This window comes from Martes martes (genome assembly GCF_963455335.1).
Source record: "Martes martes genome assembly, chromosome: 1".
NCBI classification, from domain to species: domain Eukaryota; kingdom Metazoa; phylum Chordata; class Mammalia; order Carnivora; family Mustelidae; genus Martes; species Martes martes.
The window spans coordinates 178,055,297-178,075,341 of record NC_137888.1 but is presented as its reverse complement, the minus strand read 5'-3'; the positions used below and the strand labels follow the sequence as shown (position 1 = coordinate 178,075,341).

Here is a 20,045-nt window from a genome sequence, read left to right as displayed (position 1 = left end):
GTGGAGAGCCTTTGCCAATAGTTCTATTCAAATAGCTTTAGCTTACACAGCTCATAAGCGAAATCCTTTTAAATGCTGTGTCCATTAAAACAAGAATATAGGACATATGCTGACAACTGTAATTTTAAATATCAAGTAGAAAATGAAGGCACTTTCTCCCAGTAAGAACTAAACCCTTGTTTTCCTGAATCATTAGGATACTCCAAGGATAGAAATAAAATCTAAATTGGCTGGTGAGCTTACTTGAAATGACACGAGGATACTTAATACTGCACGTGCAAAGGTATTTTATTCTTTGCTCCAAAGAACATCTCTGGGTTCTAGGAGAGTATCAAAAAATGACATCCCCAAAGAAGAATTCTGGGTATGTATGTGGCCTGGGGTTATAGGTAAGAACAAGTCTGGAGAAAATAAGGTGGTCAGAGCAGACATCACTTTCACACTGCACTCTTGTCTTTTAAAGACCACCACAGAATTTTAGATCTATGATGTAACATACCCACCGCAAGACTAACAAAAGTATAACTAAACAAAGGGCAAATATGTTATAATAGAAGTGTATTCTATTCCTTGAAGTGTTCTTATAAGACTAAGAACAGATACACAGTAGACTTCTAATGGTGGTTGTTTTCCTGCTGTGTAATTTCATATAAATAATAAAATGGAGCACAAAAACAGAGAGAAACTCCACATTTGAAATAATGTCAAATTACCACTTGAGTTAAATGCAAAGTTCATATCTGTGAGATCACAAACCAACACTGATGGATTATCTAATTATTCTGTTTATTTCATGTCACTCAGGGCACAAGGGCTTTCTTTTTTCATTCCTTTATTTAGTTGAGCCTTGCGTGCAGACCACTGCACTTTCTACTTTATTTAGCTCTTTCCTTTTTTTTTTTTAGATTTATTCAAGATACAGAGAGAGAGTGCACACATGCACATGTGCCAGAGGCGGGAGGTAGAGAGGAAGAGACAGAATCCTACACATACTCCCTGCTGAACAGGGAACCTGTTCAACGTAGCCTGTTCAACGTAGAGCTCAATTTCACAACCAGTGAGATCATGACCTGAGCTGAAATCACAGGTTGGATGCTCAACCGACTGAGCCACCCAGGTGCCCCTACTTAATTTAATTCTCTAATATTCTGTTATACTTGATAAAAAAAAATATTTAACAAGCATTTTTATCACCTCTGTAATTTCTTAAAATGAACATCTGGAAGAAAAAAATATATGTTTACTAATAAGTATAAAATAGAAAAGGTGCCCATGAATCCACAAATAAGAGATAATTTTTTACCAGCATGAATGAGCTTCCTTCTGGGATTTTTGCTCTGTGAATGTATGCTTTAGTGTGACTGCACCACTTCAGCTCGCACAGCTTTATATATACTGCTTTTTCCCATCTAGCTTTCCGGTTATGATTTTTCATGACAGTAGAACATCATTAACCCTCCTGGACCGTGGGCTCCTTGATGAAGAAATCTTGACCTTGATCTTACCTCCAGTACAGAGTACAATGCCAGCCAAGCAGGTGCTCAATAAATGTGGGGTTCAATTGGACTCTAACCACATTTAAAACAAATGAGCCACACAGAAGGGAAACATTTAAAATTATAAATAATTATATTTAATAATTAAATAACTGATAATTATAAATAAGGTATGGATAATTAACAAAGACTTATAAATACTTCAGATAGATGTGGTGTGATCTACAAAACTTTTTTCATAGGTGTATCTCCCCATGAGAAAAAGGAATAAATCAAATGGCTGTACCTGTTTCCTTAAGTCATGTCACAGATCACTCAATATGTCTCCTGGTCATGTGTGTAATTTGGGGATGACAGTCAGGGGAACATCTTGGAACTGACAGTTGAAATATCTTCTTCCTTCTCAACCAGCTTACACACTGTCCCCAGACTCAGGGATAACAGGTGGGTACAGATCCTGGGATGGCAGAGATCCCTTGAGCCTGGCTCCTCAGGGATGATATATGACTTTCCCAACACACTCTGAGCCAATACTGCACACCAACAAACAGGTGGCATACAGATTTAAACATCCACCCACCTGCCCATCCAAACACCCACACGCTCTCTTTTTTTTTTTTTTTTTAAGATTTTACTTAGTTATTTAACAGACAGAGAGAGAGATCACAAGTAGGCAGAGAGGCAGGCGGAGATGGGGGGAAGCAGGCTCCCGGCTGAGCAGAGAGCCCGAGGCGGGGCTTGATCCCAGGACCCTGGGATCATGACCTGAGCCGAAGGCAGAGGCTTAACCCACTGAGCCACCCAGGTGCCCCCACACGCTCTCTCTTATAACCTCCAACTCATTCTGAATTCCAACCTAAAGTAAACAAGCATGAAGTTACAGATTTCCTTTATCATTTATCCCCATACATAACATCTCTATAAGTAAAGAGCATATATCCTTGTTTTATGCTAGGATATGAACAATAGAACACACACTGCAGGCCCTAGAAGAGACAGGTTTAGTATTGTGCAAAGAGAAGGTAAAGCTGCTTCTTTTCGCTGAAGCTTTTAACTGAATTAGAAAGGAAATTTTCAGTTCAATGACCATTTACTTAGTGTCATTATAATAAGCAGCATGCATTTGACTAAGGTGCTAGGGTACCAAGTTGAATATGACCTTTGCCCTTTAGAACATTCACAGTCCAGACTTCCCTGGGTCCTCTGTCCTTGAGTCAATAATTAACAACCAAAGCACAAAATCATTCCTTTTGGAATCATATATCTTTTTTTTTTTTAAAAGATTTTATTTATTTATTTGACAGATAGAGATCGCAAGTAGGCAGAGAGGCAGGCAGAGAGAGAGGAGGAAGCAGGCTCCCCGCTGAGCAGAGAGCCCGATGTGGGGCTCGATCCCAGGACCCTGGGATCATGACCTGAGCCGGAGGCAGAGGCTTTAACCCACTGAGCCACCCAGGTGCCCCTGGAATCATATATCTTAAGAATAAACCTCTATCATACCCCACTCCTAGACACATGATCATTTCAAATTTCATTCTTTTTTAACCTCAAAATGACAGTTGGGTTTCTGTTCTTCACTGTTTTAAATTAACACAAGAATCCCCAAAGCAAAGACTGCATAAGGCCCAGTTGTTTGTGCTCAGAGAAGTACGTGCTGCCATCCTGACAAAGGCCCTGCGATGAGATGAGAAGTTAGGCTTCCTTTTCTTCACTGGGCAAACAGAAGAAACAAATGAAATAGGGAGTGAGCACTTCACAGTGGGCACACACATCTCAAGCTCCAGCACGTGGGTTTCTATGCCTTCAACTCAGTTCAAGCAGCTGGCACAGACCAACTAGAGTCCCTAAAGCCCAACTCCCACGTGCCTAGGCAAGACACCCCATCCTCTGCCATCATTCAGAAGAAACGTATGTGCTTCTCTTTGGAAATAAAGATGGTTGTTCCTCCAAACTTCTGATCAAGTATCCTATCACTAAAAAATGTTTAGTAGCCATCAAACATGATTTTTGCAAACAATCGTATGTTAAATATTAATGACTTTAATTTCTTTCTTTTAAAATAAACAGATATGCCTATTACAGTCTCCCTCCACTACAAGAAGATGGTTCTCTGTGCTCCATGGGGTAAGTGCAATTCACTTTGGAGGCCAATGCAATAAAAGATTTGGAGAATGAATGTATAAATCGAAATCACAATTTTACATTATAAAACTCTCCAGGAAAAGGAAGTAAGAGAAACATAAAATAAAAACATAAGGGATGCCTGAGTGGCTCAGTGGATTAAGCCTCTGCATTTGGCTCAGGTTATGATCTTGGAGTCCCAGGATCGAGCTGCATTGGGCTCCCTACTCAGTGGGGAGCCTGCTTCTCCCTCTGCCCCTCACCCACTAACGCTCTCTCCCTCTCACTCTTTCTCTCAAATAAGTAAATAAAATCTTTAAAAAAAAGTGAAAACAGAAAACATGATGTGCTTTATGACAGTACCAATTAATCATTAACTTTAAGAAAAGCACAGAGCTTCTATAAGGAAAAGACAATACATTTAACAGCTACCATTTTCTTCAGTTTAAACCTTTCAAAAGGCCACACTAAGTAAAAACATTTAAAAATGAATCAGAAATTTGTTGTTATCCACCCATTTAAAATACAGTCTGTCAAATTCTTTCAACATTCTGTTACTATCTATTTTTTTAAGATAAAAACCATTTCCTAGAAAGCTGTTTAAATTGAGAATAGTAAGCGAATAATCACTGATAAAACTATCTAAAATAAAAATCATGTATCACTTAAAATCTGGAACCATACCTCAAGCAGGCCTGTTCCCCACCCCAGTCCCGACAATACACTCTGTAGCTCTATTTATTATTTTCCCAACTTCTATTTATTCAGAAAAGTAGTCAGAGCAGGAAATGGGACAAGTCAAATGATCACAATCAATCTCATCACCTTCACAACATGCTGTGAGTGTAATTAATCCTCTATTTATTTAGGGGACTTCACACCCCTTACATTAAGGCAGCGACTCCCTGCTGGCTTCGGTGGAGATAATTATGTTATAACAAGGATTGGGTTTCAATCATAATAGGCAGAAGAAAAAGGAAATTGTACTTGAAGTTGACAGTTTTTTTTAAAAAGCTTTCTTGTGACTCCATTCAAAGGACGCTCTTGACAAAGCTCTCCTTAAACAGAGCACTTTCCAAGTGTGATAACCACACGTATGCCCCATTAATCAATGTAAGCCTCTTCTCTGAATGAGACATGAAGACAATCCGAGCACTGACAATTCTACATGAAGCAGAGAGTACTGGTTTACAAAAATCAGACTACATCAAGCCCACCCGAACTCACCTGATCCTATGAGCATCCTCCAAAGACCCCTGGTGGGTAAACAGGCCTCCGAACAAGGAGGCAAAGGAAAATACCAGTCTGCTCGCATAGTAGCTCATCTATAAAGCCCTGGCTCCAGCAAGCCAAAACCAAGGATCTGAGAAGTCTGGAGCCAAGTACCTGGGACCAAAAATGACTAAGGACAGAGACGAAACTAACACCAATATCCAGTCACAGCTCCAAAATCGGCTTGATGCAGGCAGACCTCCTTGTACCATATATGCAGTGTGTTTTCCAGTTCAGGGCCTGCCTATTTCACCTCTGAAACTTTCATCTTTTTTTTTACCAGAACTCACAGGTATGCGTTCTCCTCTAATCTCTACCTTAAGAAAATTAATGGAAAAGTATAAAGCCTTGCCAACTCTATATTTACACACCTCTGTTTTTTTCATTAAAATATAATCATGATAGCCACAGCACAAGTGCAAATAAAAATGATACATGAGTTACGTTTCCAAATTTCTAAAAATTCTCAAATATGCCAAACCTTTCGTTGTCAAGGTCTGGATTCTTGATGATTCAAATATCTGTATGTATCAAGCTCCGAAGGGAGCTCATCATCTCAGTAATAGTTCACTACCCTTCGATACCTTTCAAACTCTTGGATAATCAAAAAACGTGCAAGACACTGAACATTACTGATATAAGTTCCAGTTCTTAGTAAAAAAAACATGCTATCCTGGAATAGTAAAAGCTGTTAGGTAAAAACTAGGAAAACCTAAATAAACTATGGACTTTTGTTTATAATAATATATCAATAATGGCTTGTTAATGGTGACAAATACACCTACCAATGTAAGATGTTAATCACAGGAGAACTGCGTGTGGGTTATTTGGGAACTCTGTACCATGTTCTTTTTTTTTTTTTTTTTAGAAATAATAAAACTATTAAAAATAAAAAGCTTACCTTCAAAAAAACAGTAGGAGAAAAATCACAAATAAAGAAAACATAATAAGCCAAAAAAACAAAAAAACCCACACACACACAATAAAACCCCCCCATGAAATTTTAACATTCAGATACAGAATTCTTTCACTAGTTTTCTCAATACATAGTTACAGGGAGCATTCACATCTTTACAAAGAGTTATTTTAGCCTGAAATCTGTGGGAACATTCATAATCCTATGATTTATTGGCACATTTCTTGTAAGAGAAGCCTAATGAAGAGCAGCAGTCCCCAGTGGGCACTGCTGAACTACTGGTGATAAAGGTAAAGAACCATTAAGTAAATCCTTTCTATATGAAACCCCACGGAAGGGATACAAGTGAATGAATATTGGCATGCACTAATCTTTTCTTATGGAGATAAAACCCACTCCCATCCAGGATGAATTTGTGGATTTAATTAAAAATAAACAGTAAAAAACCAAAGAGCAACTTGACATGCCAGAATAAGCACCTTACCAAGAATGATTTCAATTCAGGAGAGGTTTAACTTGCTTGAAATTATGCACAATTGTTTCTTGAAATTTCTATATGCTAATCATTAGCAGCTAATGTAACGCTTGAATGTTTTACCATTTATTGCAGAAGTAATTTCTCATACAAAAGTAAAACCTAGCCCTCAAGGTGGTTTTATCATCTGATACACCTGAAATCACCTTCAGTACTGTGTCTTTATTCTGAGTGTTGGTGCCATGAGGGACGGTAGCAGTGTCAAGGTTCTTCCTCAGCTATGGCTCAAAATAACATCACAGAATTATAGCAGTGACCTCTTAAGGTATCTGCATGCCCTCCATGTCCGCTTCTCGTGACAGAGTGGGCCCTGGCACAATGTGTGTGCCACCTTAGAGAACATCCCCACTGGGATCAAGCCAACTGGACCAGGAAAAGACATGGACCCATGGCCAGGTCAATCACATTCTTCCTCTGGGAATTACAAGCAGGGGACTTCATAGTTTCTCTCTCCTGAAACCAGGTGCACGTGAACTCAGCTACACGACAGCCAGAAATTCTCCACGTGCATCAAGAGAGAAGCGTGGCAGGGACTTGCAGGAAGGAGCAACAGGAGTGACCACATGTCACCAGACATAAGCTGACTGCTGCACTTCTTCAGGACTTGACCTCATGAGGTCCACCTGTCCTCCCCACTCCTGGCTTCCAGAAGATGACCTGTAACCTCCTAATTAAACTCCTATTTTTTTACTATAAAAGTCTGAGTGCATTTGCCTTGTGTAACCAAATGGAAAAATAAGGATTGCAAATGTGGTCCTCTTACAAAAACATCATGACCCCAAGCTAACTGTGAACTCTCATATTCATAATAAAGGGATACTACAAGGATAGATAAAACTTATCTAAATGAAAAAAGTCTCACACCCATTCTCACCCCCCCAACACACCACAGCTACAACCAGGAAATCTGTTCATTGTGATGCTTACATGTTTTATTCTTCTACTCCTCTGCATGATGGTTTCGTCCCAGCCTGGAATGCATCCATTCCCAATTATTACGATATTCATATGTGTAGCAGTACCATGCAACCAGATACCATTGTTTATGTTTTGCTATTAATTTATTTCCCTTCTTCGTCCAAACTCTCTTCCATACATCTTTTCCAGCTGTGATCCAAATGTTCCTGACTACTTCTTTATGGACATTCCTTAGAGACCCCAAATTGACATTTCTAAAACTCATCTTCCCTCCCTCTGTCTTCTCTTCCAACCTACGCCCTCTCTCCACTCTTGCGTACTTTTATCAAGTAGGTTAACTGGCCAAGTCAAAATGTGGATCTCCTCTTTGACGTTTCCCCTTCTCACTCTCCCCGACATCCCATCATTACTAAGTTCTGGCCCATGCGCCCCTCAAATCTGACCAGTCTCCTTCCCTGCTCACCCCCCTGGCTCAGTTTAAGCCTTCTGCCCACATCACCCGCAAGCTGGTGAGGCTTTCTGGGTTAAGTCTGAGCTCTGCCCCACTCAATTCATTCCCTGTAAGGGGACCTGATGGCTCTTCGCAGAATCTGAATCTCATCACATCACTCACCCAGAAACTGCACGGCTTAACCTCTTCAGTTGCTCCATACTCTCCCAGACAGAAGGCCACGCATCTTTAAGTGGCCAAGGCTCTACATAAACTCCTTGGCCTCATTTCTTTCTTCCATGCCTATACCTATGATCCATCCATCCTGAGCTTTTGAGCTCTTTAAAAGAACCTTATGCTTCTGTCCCTACTGTGAAAGACACTTTGCTTCTGCTTCCCCATCTGCACCTGACCAACTCTTACTCCTCTTTTAACTCTCAGCTTCAACTGTTCCTTCCAGAAGATGTCTCCTCTATCCCAAGGCTAGACATGTGGTTTCCTAAGTGCCTCCACAGCATCCAAGCTTCCCTACTGCAGCCGCTCGCAGGCTACAGCACTGCGTTCCCCTTCCATCTGTACTCCCCCCCCCCACAAGAGCAGCTGGAACGCGGGGTGTCTCTCACCCACCTGAATGTCCCCATCACCCATCTCAGTACCTAGCACATATCGTAAGGCTTCATAGTCAGTGGTTGAAGATGTAGATAACTGTGCTTCTACACTCAATGATGATGTTCTACCTTGGCACCTGAGTTACTGCCACACCCATGACTTTGGGCCGAGAAGTCAGGAAAAAGAGAGGGCCCAATGGAAGAGATTTATGCTGTTCCCAGGCACATGACCCTCTCCTCTACAAAAGCACATACACAGAAGCAATGGAAATAGTATAAGCAATGATGACGTCCCAAGTTTTCTAAAACTTTAAGATTCCAGGGCTGAAATGGCTTTACGTTCACTCACAATTGAGGAAACTAAGGTGCAGGATTTATCAAATTAAAATTATTCAGTGATAGAATGGTTTCCCTCCACTGACTTTGCACCTTTGTATCCAAAGGACCACAAAATAAGATTGAGTGGAGCAAAATATGCTAAAAAGCAGTGAAAAAAATAAATGCACCGAATGTATTAATCAGGGTAAACTATCAGTTCAACGTAAAACAGCTAAGCACATCAAAGACATTTCTGTTCTTTCCCTATAACCTACTACCTTTAAAGAACTGTACTAAGGAGAAAAGGTGTGATTTAACACCTTCATGACTAGCTCAAACTTAGACTAAAGAAAGCCAGGATTTTAGATTTTAATTTTCATTTTTTTAAAAAGAAACAACCAAAATTTTTCCATGTAGCAAAAAACAAAGTCATACCCTATTTGATCTCTCATGTTTCAAAATACACAATGCATTAAAACCATAAGGTATCAACTTTTCTTCAGTGGGCAGATACTTCTTTTATAATGAGAAAAATATTAGTTATTTTTTTTTTAAAAATGATATGCTATAGATACTATGTTATAAAGGAAAATGATTTCCCGGGTACTATTGTAAGGATAAGACAAGTTACGGAACGATTAAGTGCAGTATTATTTTCACTGGTTTAAAAAATGCACTGGAAAACAAGTAGAGGAAATATTAAAATACTAACGCGGGCTGCATTGAATAAAGTGATGAACTGACTTCTAAAGCCTTACGGCCAATGGGAGGAAAACACGGAACCTATTTTACAGCTCATGCTCTTCTCTCCCCACTTACATAAAAGGTTGTGAACTTTCAGAGGGTCAGAACTATCCCTGCTACTGGTAAGTGCAGCTCACCGGGAAAGAAATCAGGGAAGGGTAAAATCTACTGAATGTAGCTGAAAATGTCAATTAAAATAAGAGGGGGAAAAAAAAAAGTAAGAGCCAATGCATAGTTTTTAAAGTGCTATGTTTGTTTTTAATGATGAAAAATGCTCTTTCAGTTGGCTCTACTAGGTAACTTTCAATTTAATGAAAACTGACTGTGTTCCTAAGGGACAGTGATGGGGCCACACAGGTGCTTATTCACAGGGACGCAAAACTTCAGAAGGGGAAAGAGATTAAGCACTTAAATTATTACAAAAGAGGCAGGCATAAGATGCGCCCATGTGTTCTTAAACCAAGTGCTACGGGAACATCCAGGAGGAAGATGAGTGAGTCAATTAATTCTTCTTCCTATAGAAAAAGCTCCCTAAAGGGAGGGCTTTTTTCTTTTCTTTTCTTTCTTTGTGTGTGTGTGTGTGTGTGTGTGTGTGTGTGTTTTTCCCACACGGCATGGGTAAAGAAAACTGGCTGTCTAGGTGGCCTGTCTGGGAAAACATAAAATCCAGACCCAGAAACCCGGAGACTGTCACACACCTATCTCTTAGAGGCTACATGACCTCAAGCAAATCCCTTTCTCCCGCGGCCCCCAGGGAGCATCTGCGGCCCTGATCACCGCACTCGAAATTTCCAGGGAAGCTTATGGCAAAGGACAGCAGGGAGCGTTTCTCTCCAGAAAAATAATTTGCCATCTGTCACTCAGAATAAGAATATAGGACCTTCCATTTTGAAAATCTGCGAATATGCTCTATGAGACACCGGTATCACAAGGAAAAATAACTACACGGTATAGAGTACAACTTAGGATTTAACTGTGGCCCGAATTTCATTAACTCAAAGTAAGAATGACTTTGCTATCCACATTCCAGCAAGTTTTTGCTGAAGTGAATTGTCTGACTGTAAAAACAAAACGCTGTTTCCTGCTCATTATAATTTAGTACTTGTCTGCTATTTTAAATACAATTTCAGTCTTTATTATTCTAATCAAAAACATCAAGTAGAGATTAAGGAAAATACAGAACTATTTGAAAACATAAAAATAAGAAGCTAGATTTCACTGATAAACTAACTGGGAAAGAAAGACACCAGGTGAAAGGTGAGGAAGAAATTCATTATGAAAATCATGAACATTCACTGCAGTATAATTAATTTACAACCAAAACAGTTCGGTAAACATGATATTGGAAAGCTCAATTGTGTTGTATTTGAAAAATTAAGGATTAAATTAGAAAATCTAATAAAATTCAGGGAAATGAACAAATATGTTATTTCAGGGACAGAAAAAATAGCCAGGCTCCACCAGAGTTAAAATGTAACACACAAAATGAAAATAAGATAGCCTATTTAGGGAAAAGAAAGTTGTGAACAAATCGGTAAAGTCGAAAAAATTTTTCCAAAGTAATTTGAAGAGTTCTTGCTGGTTTCCCTCTCCTGTCTCACTTCCCAATACACTATATCACTTTGAAAAAAATGACTGCTATTATAACAATTATTAGGGACTTAAGAATTGCATTTCATTTCCTGCCACTTAAAACCAAGGGAAAAAGGATTTTATGCGCAAGGAGGTGTACTAATCCCCATATGGACATGAGGGCACACACCCTTCCACTTTAATGAAACACGATCTTCTCTCTAGTTAATAAGGAATGCCACAGAGAAAAGAGGTGCTCACAGAAATGGGATTCTCACACAAACCTCGATGCTCATTACATGTTTATAAAATCCTCACCCTGAAGGGAACAAGAAAAACCTAAACCCATACAAATAGTCTATTTCAATTTAATTTTATTATGAAAACAACAGGAAATGGCAGCAGGGTACTTGATAAGCTCAATTAGCAGGAGGATGAAATGAAATGATGACGTGCCATGATGACCTCAGGGGTTAAAGATGCAGTTTTCCATCTGGAGACACAGATATTGCCACCACAAACACCGCCGCCACCTGCTGCATGGAGGTAGGCATTATGCGAGCAGACCATTGCTTCCTCCTTACAACACGAAGAGCCCTAAGTTGTGTCTTATTTCACTCTGCATATAATTGCTTCCCCATCAACAGAGACCAAAAATAAATTCTACACAGTGGCTCACTCAGAACAGGCACTAGAGGTAAACTAAAGCACTCACTGACCAATCGCAGCAATGCGACAACGACCACGAACGACTGTTTCTCTTCTAAGTCCAGAATGACACCGTGCCATCATTTTCCGGAGCACCTAAGAGACACCGCCATCCAGAGCTCTACTTGTGTGCTCTCAATTAATCGTCCTCTGCTACCGAAATGTATAATGTGGGCAGAGCTGTTGAACCTCTTCACAAAATGAAAGTTCACTGCCTTTTTAAACACCATAGGGTTCCCTGACGGAGGAGGCGAGGGTAAATACTTTGGGCAAACCTTACGTATACCACGTTGGTGAGTATTCGGTCCCTTAGATGCGTGTGTTAGTTACCAAGAATCATGTTATGAAGCTTTGAAGGTTGTCTTTTTTTATACTCTGAAGAATGGATTCTGTAAGCTAGCAGTTAGCCAATGGGATGACAGCTGATTCGGTCTGTGTCCCGTGAGGTTTGCAGAGATGCCCACATGCACACACATATATACACACACACTCACTCACACCCCCCACTGTAAGTAATCTGCAGACACAAGTTTGGATACTCAAGGATGGAACCTTGAGATTTCATATTGGATAGTCAAAAACACAGCAATGAATACTCACAACTCTCTGTCTGCATGCCTGTTTTCTAGGCTAGAACCATGTTTCCCAATAAAATTAACTTTTCACCATCTGCACCTCCTCCCGAAGCAAATTCGCAAAGCTCTCCATGTTGATCTTCTTTAAAATGTTTGGTAGCTAGATGGGGTTTCTTTTTCATTACAACTTACCTCCCAGGCTACTTCATTTGCTTCCTCCTGGGTCAGGAGGCATTTCAGAAATGAGAGCATGTAAAATTCATAAGTAACTCAAAACTTACTTGGCTTTCTGAATCCACACACAGTAGTCTGAGATGTAGAGATCATTCAGAATATAAGCGGGGTCGTTTTCCTGAAAAATTTTGTGAACATCCAGTAGACACTTTAAAACTGCACTTTTACCTAAAGACAATTAAAAAAAAAAGAAATCATTCTTAAAAAAAAAAAAAAACACATCTGATTATCTTAAACTGAAAAATTCAGATATTGCAAGGTAATATATTTGTAGCAGGTCAGAATCTTAACCATGATTTTAGAATATTTTTAACATTCTTTTATTGCATGAAATCTTATCAGTCCTATAAAGCCCAAAGCTCTTTATTTCTTTCATTACGAATTATGAATAAATCTTATGCTCTACTTCTATAGCTAATTAATTGTGGTTACTATAAAAACAGTATAAAACACAACTAAGTACATTAAACAAAAAAGAGGAAACTTTTCCTCATGAAATGAATATTTAAAAGCACCACAGTTTTAATTATAAAATATTCTTCTAATTTAAGCTTTCAAAACACCATGAAAAAATTATATTCTGGTTTTTAAACTTATTTATTTTTTATGTCAACATTTTTTGTTAAACAATTATCTGGTACTAACTTAAGTGTTTGCACCTTAAAGAACTGAAGAAAACACAAGACTGAAAACTAAAATATCACAGCACTCACTCAAAAATAAGCTGACAAAATCACTTGGAAAAAAGCCATCAAGTACTAAAGTCTCCTTCAATCTAATTACTTCCTCCTGGTTGTTAAATGAACCCAATTTTAATCCCAACAAACGCCTCCAAAAGAAACCTTGGACAACTCAACAATTCCCTAGGTGTCCCGAACTTCAGGACATTCCCTGAAATGTACTGACTCTTAAGGCAAATTACTACTAAATCTAGAGTAGTGCCACTTCCTTTGATCAGTAAAACACAGCGTTCTCAGTTTAACAGTTTCATTCTTATCTTTACAGTCCCCAAACATAAAAATACTGTATATCACTTTCTTGAAGACACTGGATGTGCTTTCATCGACATTTCCCACTTGACTTTTAAACAGGATAAAAGAATCACGAGCTAGATAATGACATCGCAAGGTGCCAAAACTGTTGCCACTAAAATTTTAACACAATTAACACTAGAAAATACATTTCAAAAGAGCAGGGACTTCTGTTTTATTGGGTTTTTTTTAAAAAAAAAGATTTTATTTATTTATTTGAGAGACCAAGTACAGAGGGAGAGGGCAGAGGGAGAAGCAGACTCCCTGATGAGCAGAGAGCCTGACTTGGGACTCCATCCCAGGACCCTGGGATCATGACTTGAGCCCGAGGCAGATGCTTAACCGACCGAGCCACCCTGGCGCCCCATGTTTTAGAACAGAACCTTGCAGCATCAGATTTACAATTTCATTATTTTAAGAATGAATGAATGAATGACACAGTAATCGCTTGCCTTACACTCTCACAATTCCTTTCATCCCAGGACCTTATACCGTAGCCCTGAGGATTCCTCCTGGAAACATCCCTCCCTGCTGTCCTTTCCCCTCCACTCCCGGTACAATATCCTCACCTGTACTCTCATCATTTCATGCCTGGATTGTAAGATCTTCCTCCTCCCTCACATTGCAGACTCTCTCCCTCTAGTCCTCTGACACCCTTCTGTACGAACTGCTTTCCTCAAGTCCCTGCCGCTGCACATGCTTTCAAGGTCCTCTCCTCAACTGGCTCCCATACCCAGAGCTGCCTTTTCTTCTCCACTCCACTTAATGGCATCTTACCCTGCCTTCACAGCCTAGCCTAAGACTTCAATCTTCAGGAAGCCTGGGCTCACCTCCTCATCTTCGGAGCTCTCTACTGACTGCTGCAAAGAAACATGGAAACAAAATAGGTAATCCTCCTCAAAGACTTCCCTGCTCATTTCACAGCAGCAGAACCTAAGGTTCAAGATAGTAAGATACTCACAGGACCCAAATTCTGAACTGACCAGCTTGTGGCTACCCATATGTTCTTGGCCCATTCTGTCGCCAACACATTTTATTATTCCAGAGTTAAAAATTAAGTTCAAAGCAGGGGCCATGCCTTTTTCAAAAATTTTAACTATGCGCTTCCTCACATGCAGATGGGAAGAATGCCAATAAAAACTCTACTGCTCAATTGGTTAGAGAAACAAATGCTTACAAGGCCGAAAACTACATTTGGTTAAGTCAAGACCAGAACTGTGACTATCAGAGTGGTCCAGGTTAACTGTATCAAATGACTAGTGTGGACCCCCCATGGCATGCCTATTTTCATTACGAGGTATGTAATGTTGAAGGCAGAGTTTGATGACAGGAGGCAGGAAATACAATCAAAACTCACAGAAGTGATGAAACCAAGTTAGCCATGTTATTCCAAGAGGAAAAAAGAAAAAAAAAAAGAGAGAGAACTAACTAAAGTGTAGAATTTCTTGAACAGTTTTAATTGCCAAGAGAAGAAAATATCAAGGCAAGCATATGCCAATTTCTTACTTTCTCTCTCTCTCTTTTTTGGGGGACAGGGTTCAAGGAGGAGTTTACTTTTATAACCACCAAATTAAAGTTTTAAAAGTTAATCCTAGGTCTCTACAAAACAACAACCACCAAACAAACAAAAGAAAAAACACACACACACAAAAGTATTTATTTGAAATTTTCACAAGCCCGTGTATAGTGTGACAGCCCAGAATCCTGCACCTCGAGATGCCATGCCTTACCAAAAATGCAGGATTTGGAGCAAGACCTCACAGCAAATAATGGAGTGAAGAAAAAGGGGAGATATACTGGCTTGAAGGACAGTGGAAAAGGAGCAAAAGGAGACTTAAAATGGAGTGGGTTCAGGGAACAACAGGAAAAGATCATTTGGTTGGAGCAGGTGGTTAAAGCAGGGAAATGGGGAAGAGGAAGCAGGTTGAGGAAGTCAGAGAGTGTCAAGGGTTGGGGTGACAGGTGTACGAAAGATGAAGTATGAAGGCCTGAATGCAGTTGTGGACAGCAGGGATAAGAGGCCCAACTCCAGGAATTTTTATTAAGAAGGGTACGGAAGTTAAGGTCACTCATGTGTTTAATGAAAATACAAGCCAACCACTACCTTAATGAAATCACATAGCTTCTCTTAGCAGACATGCCTCATTTAAGACTATCCCCTTGCTAAAGGCCACAGGCAAATTCACATCTTCACTATCACCAAAGAAAAATAGTAATATAAGAAATGTCAAAAATAATAATTGTTTTAATTTAAAGAGAAGTTACATTGTATTTGTATGTTTTGACTCCTATTTTCTCAAAATAAAAAGAAAACAAATACACATAGGAAAAAACCCATTTAAATACATTTACACCCAAACAATATTAACGTGTATCTCTGCATTCACTAAAAAGGTACCTAAGTGCCTGACATGTGCCCATCACTGTTTTACATGTGAAATTACAGTTGCTTACTCTTCTTTGTACTTTCCCCTTTTCAAGATTTCTCCACAACAAACATTTATTTGTTTAACAAAAAGTTAGACACACACAGCTACACAGCCAACCCTTGAAATATCGGCAAAGTATGCTAAAAAATTTTAATTCATATTTAAATTCTCTTTAAATTGTAGTTTTGAACAACTGAGAAGCAATATTTAGATCAGGTAATTTTAGAAAATCACATGCAAGGCAGTTTTGAAAGGGAAAGTTGTGCGCTCTTGGAAAGCTGTGTTTTCACGGTATGTCTCATTCAAACTATTTTCACAGTATGCTATGTGACAAAAAAAGGTAAGAGATAACTAGGCTACTGGCAGTTGACAATCTAGGAAAATAAGTACATTTAAATCATCCTTTTCCCAACAATGTGTATTGTTACCCCAAGGTCGTACTTGGGTCTCTTTTGTTCCCACTAAATCACCATAGACGATTATAGCCACAGAGCCAGGAGACTTGTGAGGCACGCAGGTTTTTTTAGTCTCTTTTGTACTGACAGCTCGTTCTCTCAGGTTGTCAACCATTTATCTAACAGCTATCAGCAAAGGAAAAAAACTGGCCTTGCTCCAAGCTGTCACGTGGCCAATGGCCAGAAGCCTTTGGGACTCAAAGCACCTGGCTCCCGTGGGGCTTTATCCGGTTGTGCGCTCAGCACATAGCACACAGGTATTAAAAAAAAGGCCTAAATCAGAGGACATTTTTCCTGCTCAAAGGCACTGGAGGAAAGTGACCGTTTTCAGCCAGTTCACTGCCTGGTCCAAAGCAGGAAAAAAGAAGGTGCCTTGCACAGTAACCACGGTAACTGTTTTCATTACAGCAATGCCCCAACAGGCCTCTCCAAGATGCTAAATCTCCAGAGTTAGGGATTCTCCAGATCGACGCAGTCTTTACTTAAGCCAACTGTAACCATGGAAGAAAGGCTTCTGGGACCCAGATCTCTTGTTCTCTCATGAAGGCAGTTTAAAATTAGTATCCTGGTATTATAAGTGACCAGCGCCATGAATGTATTACCTCAGGGAAAATGATCGTACAATAACAACACAGAGAAACATAATGACAACATAAAGAAAAATACGCATGCCAGCAACAAGCAGGTGGGCAGTAAGCAGTATTTAACACATTCTCTGGCTACGCCTTCTCCAGCTTTCCTTTAAAGAGAAAGCAAACTGGGGAACCTCCGTGGCTCAGTTGGTTTAGCGTCTGACTTTTGATCTCAGCTCCCGTCTTGATCTCAGGGTTGTGAGTTCAAGCCCCCACATTGGGTGCCATGCTGGGCATGGAGCCTACTTTAAAAAAAAGAGAGAGACAGAAGGAAAACTAAGAGCAGTGTTTTCCTGTTCTGGACAGATGCGGCATTTCAGGCTAATAGATCTCAAAACAGAGACAAGATTGAACTACTGTAAATCAGAATCTACTGGCGATTTGAAATCTTCTTATTAGCAGGTCAGGTTTGGCTATAATGTCTTACTGACAGACCAGCTAAAGGTTGGAAGCACTTAAAAAATAGCTCCCCTCACTAAGAAATGATCAGAATGGTGGATTTTATTTTATTTTATTTTTTGCCCAGCAAAAAGAAAAATTATATAAATTGCTAACTATATAATAAGAGCTAAATTTCTTTTCAAGTTCTGATACATTATAGCTGCCATGTGGCTGTGGTTTTCTGGGTATCTAGTTTTACCCTTTAAAGTTGTGAGCTATGTAAGACAAAGAGCCAAAAGGAGTAAAGGAGAAAGAATTTCTCCTTTAGAATTTAGAATACTTGAAAGAAAGCATGCTTGATCTTTATTTATAAAATCAACTCAAAATAAAAGCCAACACTGCTATCATTTTAAGATGATAGATATCAGTTAGATTTCCGGGATTTTGATGAGACCACATTATCAGAAGGGATAACTTATGAATTACTTCTAACATTAATTTTCATAGATTACTGACCATAAAAACGGATAGGGTAATTGTGTCAAATTAATCAAAATTAAGAGAATCAAAGTGTGGTAATTTGCTTCAATACCAGGCCCTGTTAGGAAGTAGCTTAAAGTCAAGTCCCTAACAATTAACACAAACATACGTTAAATTCAGCTTTATGAATACTTCTCAAAGTATTTGAGAACAAACATTTCTCTGTTTTATTCTCAAATTCCTCATATGGTTATTTAGGCTCTTACATTTCAGAGTTATAATATTAAACACATATGAAGCAGTAAGAGTTGCTATTTTGAGCACAAATTTATGATCCAGTATCCATTTTTGAACATTTTTAGTTATTAGAATTACATATTTTATTATTATAGCCACAAACAAAATTAACACAAAGCAAACATAAACTTTGTAGATGTTCCCTTTGTGTGGAATGCATAACTGCAAGTCCAAAAAACTTTGTAGATGTTCCCTTTGCATGGAATGCATAATCCCAAGCCCAAACCTAATTCACCATCAAGTCTCAAATCAGGCAGTACTGCTTCTAGAAACGGGCTTCCAATTTTCCCTCCAACTGATTTGGGTTCTTTCATAATGCCTGGCACACCCGTCTAATATGGGAGTTAGCAGTTACTCACTTGCTCTGCACCAAGTACCTTTCACACATTAAATCATTTAACCCCATCAATTAGGTACTTCCTGGTTTCATAAATGAGAAAATTGAGGTTCAAGGATATGGAGTTGGCCTGGATTACAGCTATGAAGCAACAGTCAGGACTTGAAAATAAGTCCTTCTGCCTCCTAGTCACTATACAATAAATACTGTGTCAATATTTATCACTTGTGTGGCAAACTCCTGGACAGGAAAGAACATGGCAGCTTTTCACCTTTCTTCCCTCATCTAGAACAATGTCTAGCAAACTGTAGTACCCTTTTCAGTAAGGCTGGTTGTTAATACAGTCTGGAGTACATAAAGCCTAAGTTCAGAAACACTTGGTCAAATTGCTCAGTTAGTGTCTAGTTAAAACACCTATGTGATCTATAGATTTACCTTGTGCCAAGACAAATGTGGAATATCCAATTTGTTTGTGCCTCCTTATTATGTCTATTTCCTGACACGAAAGAATGCAACTATGCCAACTTTCTTACATCACTACGCCATCAAAAGTTCAAATAATGGATTTAACCCAAGACTGCCTTTTGCCTTTCCTGCTCTAACAATTCCTGCAAGGTTTGCTGGTTCAGAAGGACAGCCTTGACATTAACTCCATTTGCCTTAAAGTCACCTGTCAAAGTAGTGGTTCCTTCAGTCTAGAAATATGTAGCAGGATGTCATCAAAACTGCATAATGGTAGCATAACTAATTTCAATTTCTTTTGAAGAGCTGGGCATCTAAATTCAAGACAGAACATTTAAAACAAATAAAATAAACCCACCTATATAGTAAACACAAAGGTAGAAAGGTTAAGAAACTAAAGAGTCATGGAAAACAGCTCTGGAAACAGTTGCAATCTAAACCTAAATTGTAAAAAAAAAAAAAAAAAAAAAAAGAACGGGTTTCTGGGTGGCTCAGTTGGTTAAGCATCCAACTCTTGATGTCAGCTCAACTCTTGATCTCAGGGTTGTAAATTCAAGCCTCACACTGGGCTCTATGCTGGGTGTGGAGCCTACTTTTAAAACAATAAATACATAAATAAATAAAATCGTGTTTAAAGTTTTGTAATTCTACAGGTAAAATTTTTCAACTGTTCCACTATGAATACAGCCTGTATCTCAATACCTGGTAGCTCAACTTCAAATAAATTCATCTTGATGTTGTTTTAATTGAAACTATGAGACCGTTTTTCCAATAGGTATTACTTAATATTCACAGTTCTGAATCATTCTTTGGATTTAGTTTAGTTTCAAACTGGAAATACTAAAATTGTACATGAAGTCAGAAAGAAGAAATAAATAGGAAGACAACTGGATTCCTCAAATGGCTCATAAAAGGAAAAAAATCAACCAGTCCAACCAGCCTTTTCAGACCCTTCCGGTGCTTTGATATACTGATGAGGATGCCAAGGGAGAACAACCAGCCCTTTTAAAACCCTCCCTGTGTTACAGTGAGCATACGTTCACTGCTAAATGGTGGGCACATCAATGGAGTTATGCTTCTTTACATTTTATAAT

The 20,045-nt window shown here is 39.0% G+C and overlaps 1 protein-coding gene across 1 annotated transcript in view; it reads right to left on the bottom strand.

Moving 5' to 3' along the window:
- Positions 1 to 20,045, bottom strand: part of SHQ1 (SHQ1, H/ACA ribonucleoprotein assembly factor) — a 94,998-nt gene that overhangs the window by 26,501 nt on the left and 48,452 nt on the right. The window contains exon 10 of the mRNA XM_080812177.1: positions 12,495 to 12,615. Within this exon, the coding sequence (XP_080668303.1) occupies positions 12,495 to 12,615 (121 nt within the window). The remainder of the gene's footprint in view (positions 1 to 12,494; positions 12,616 to 20,045) is intronic.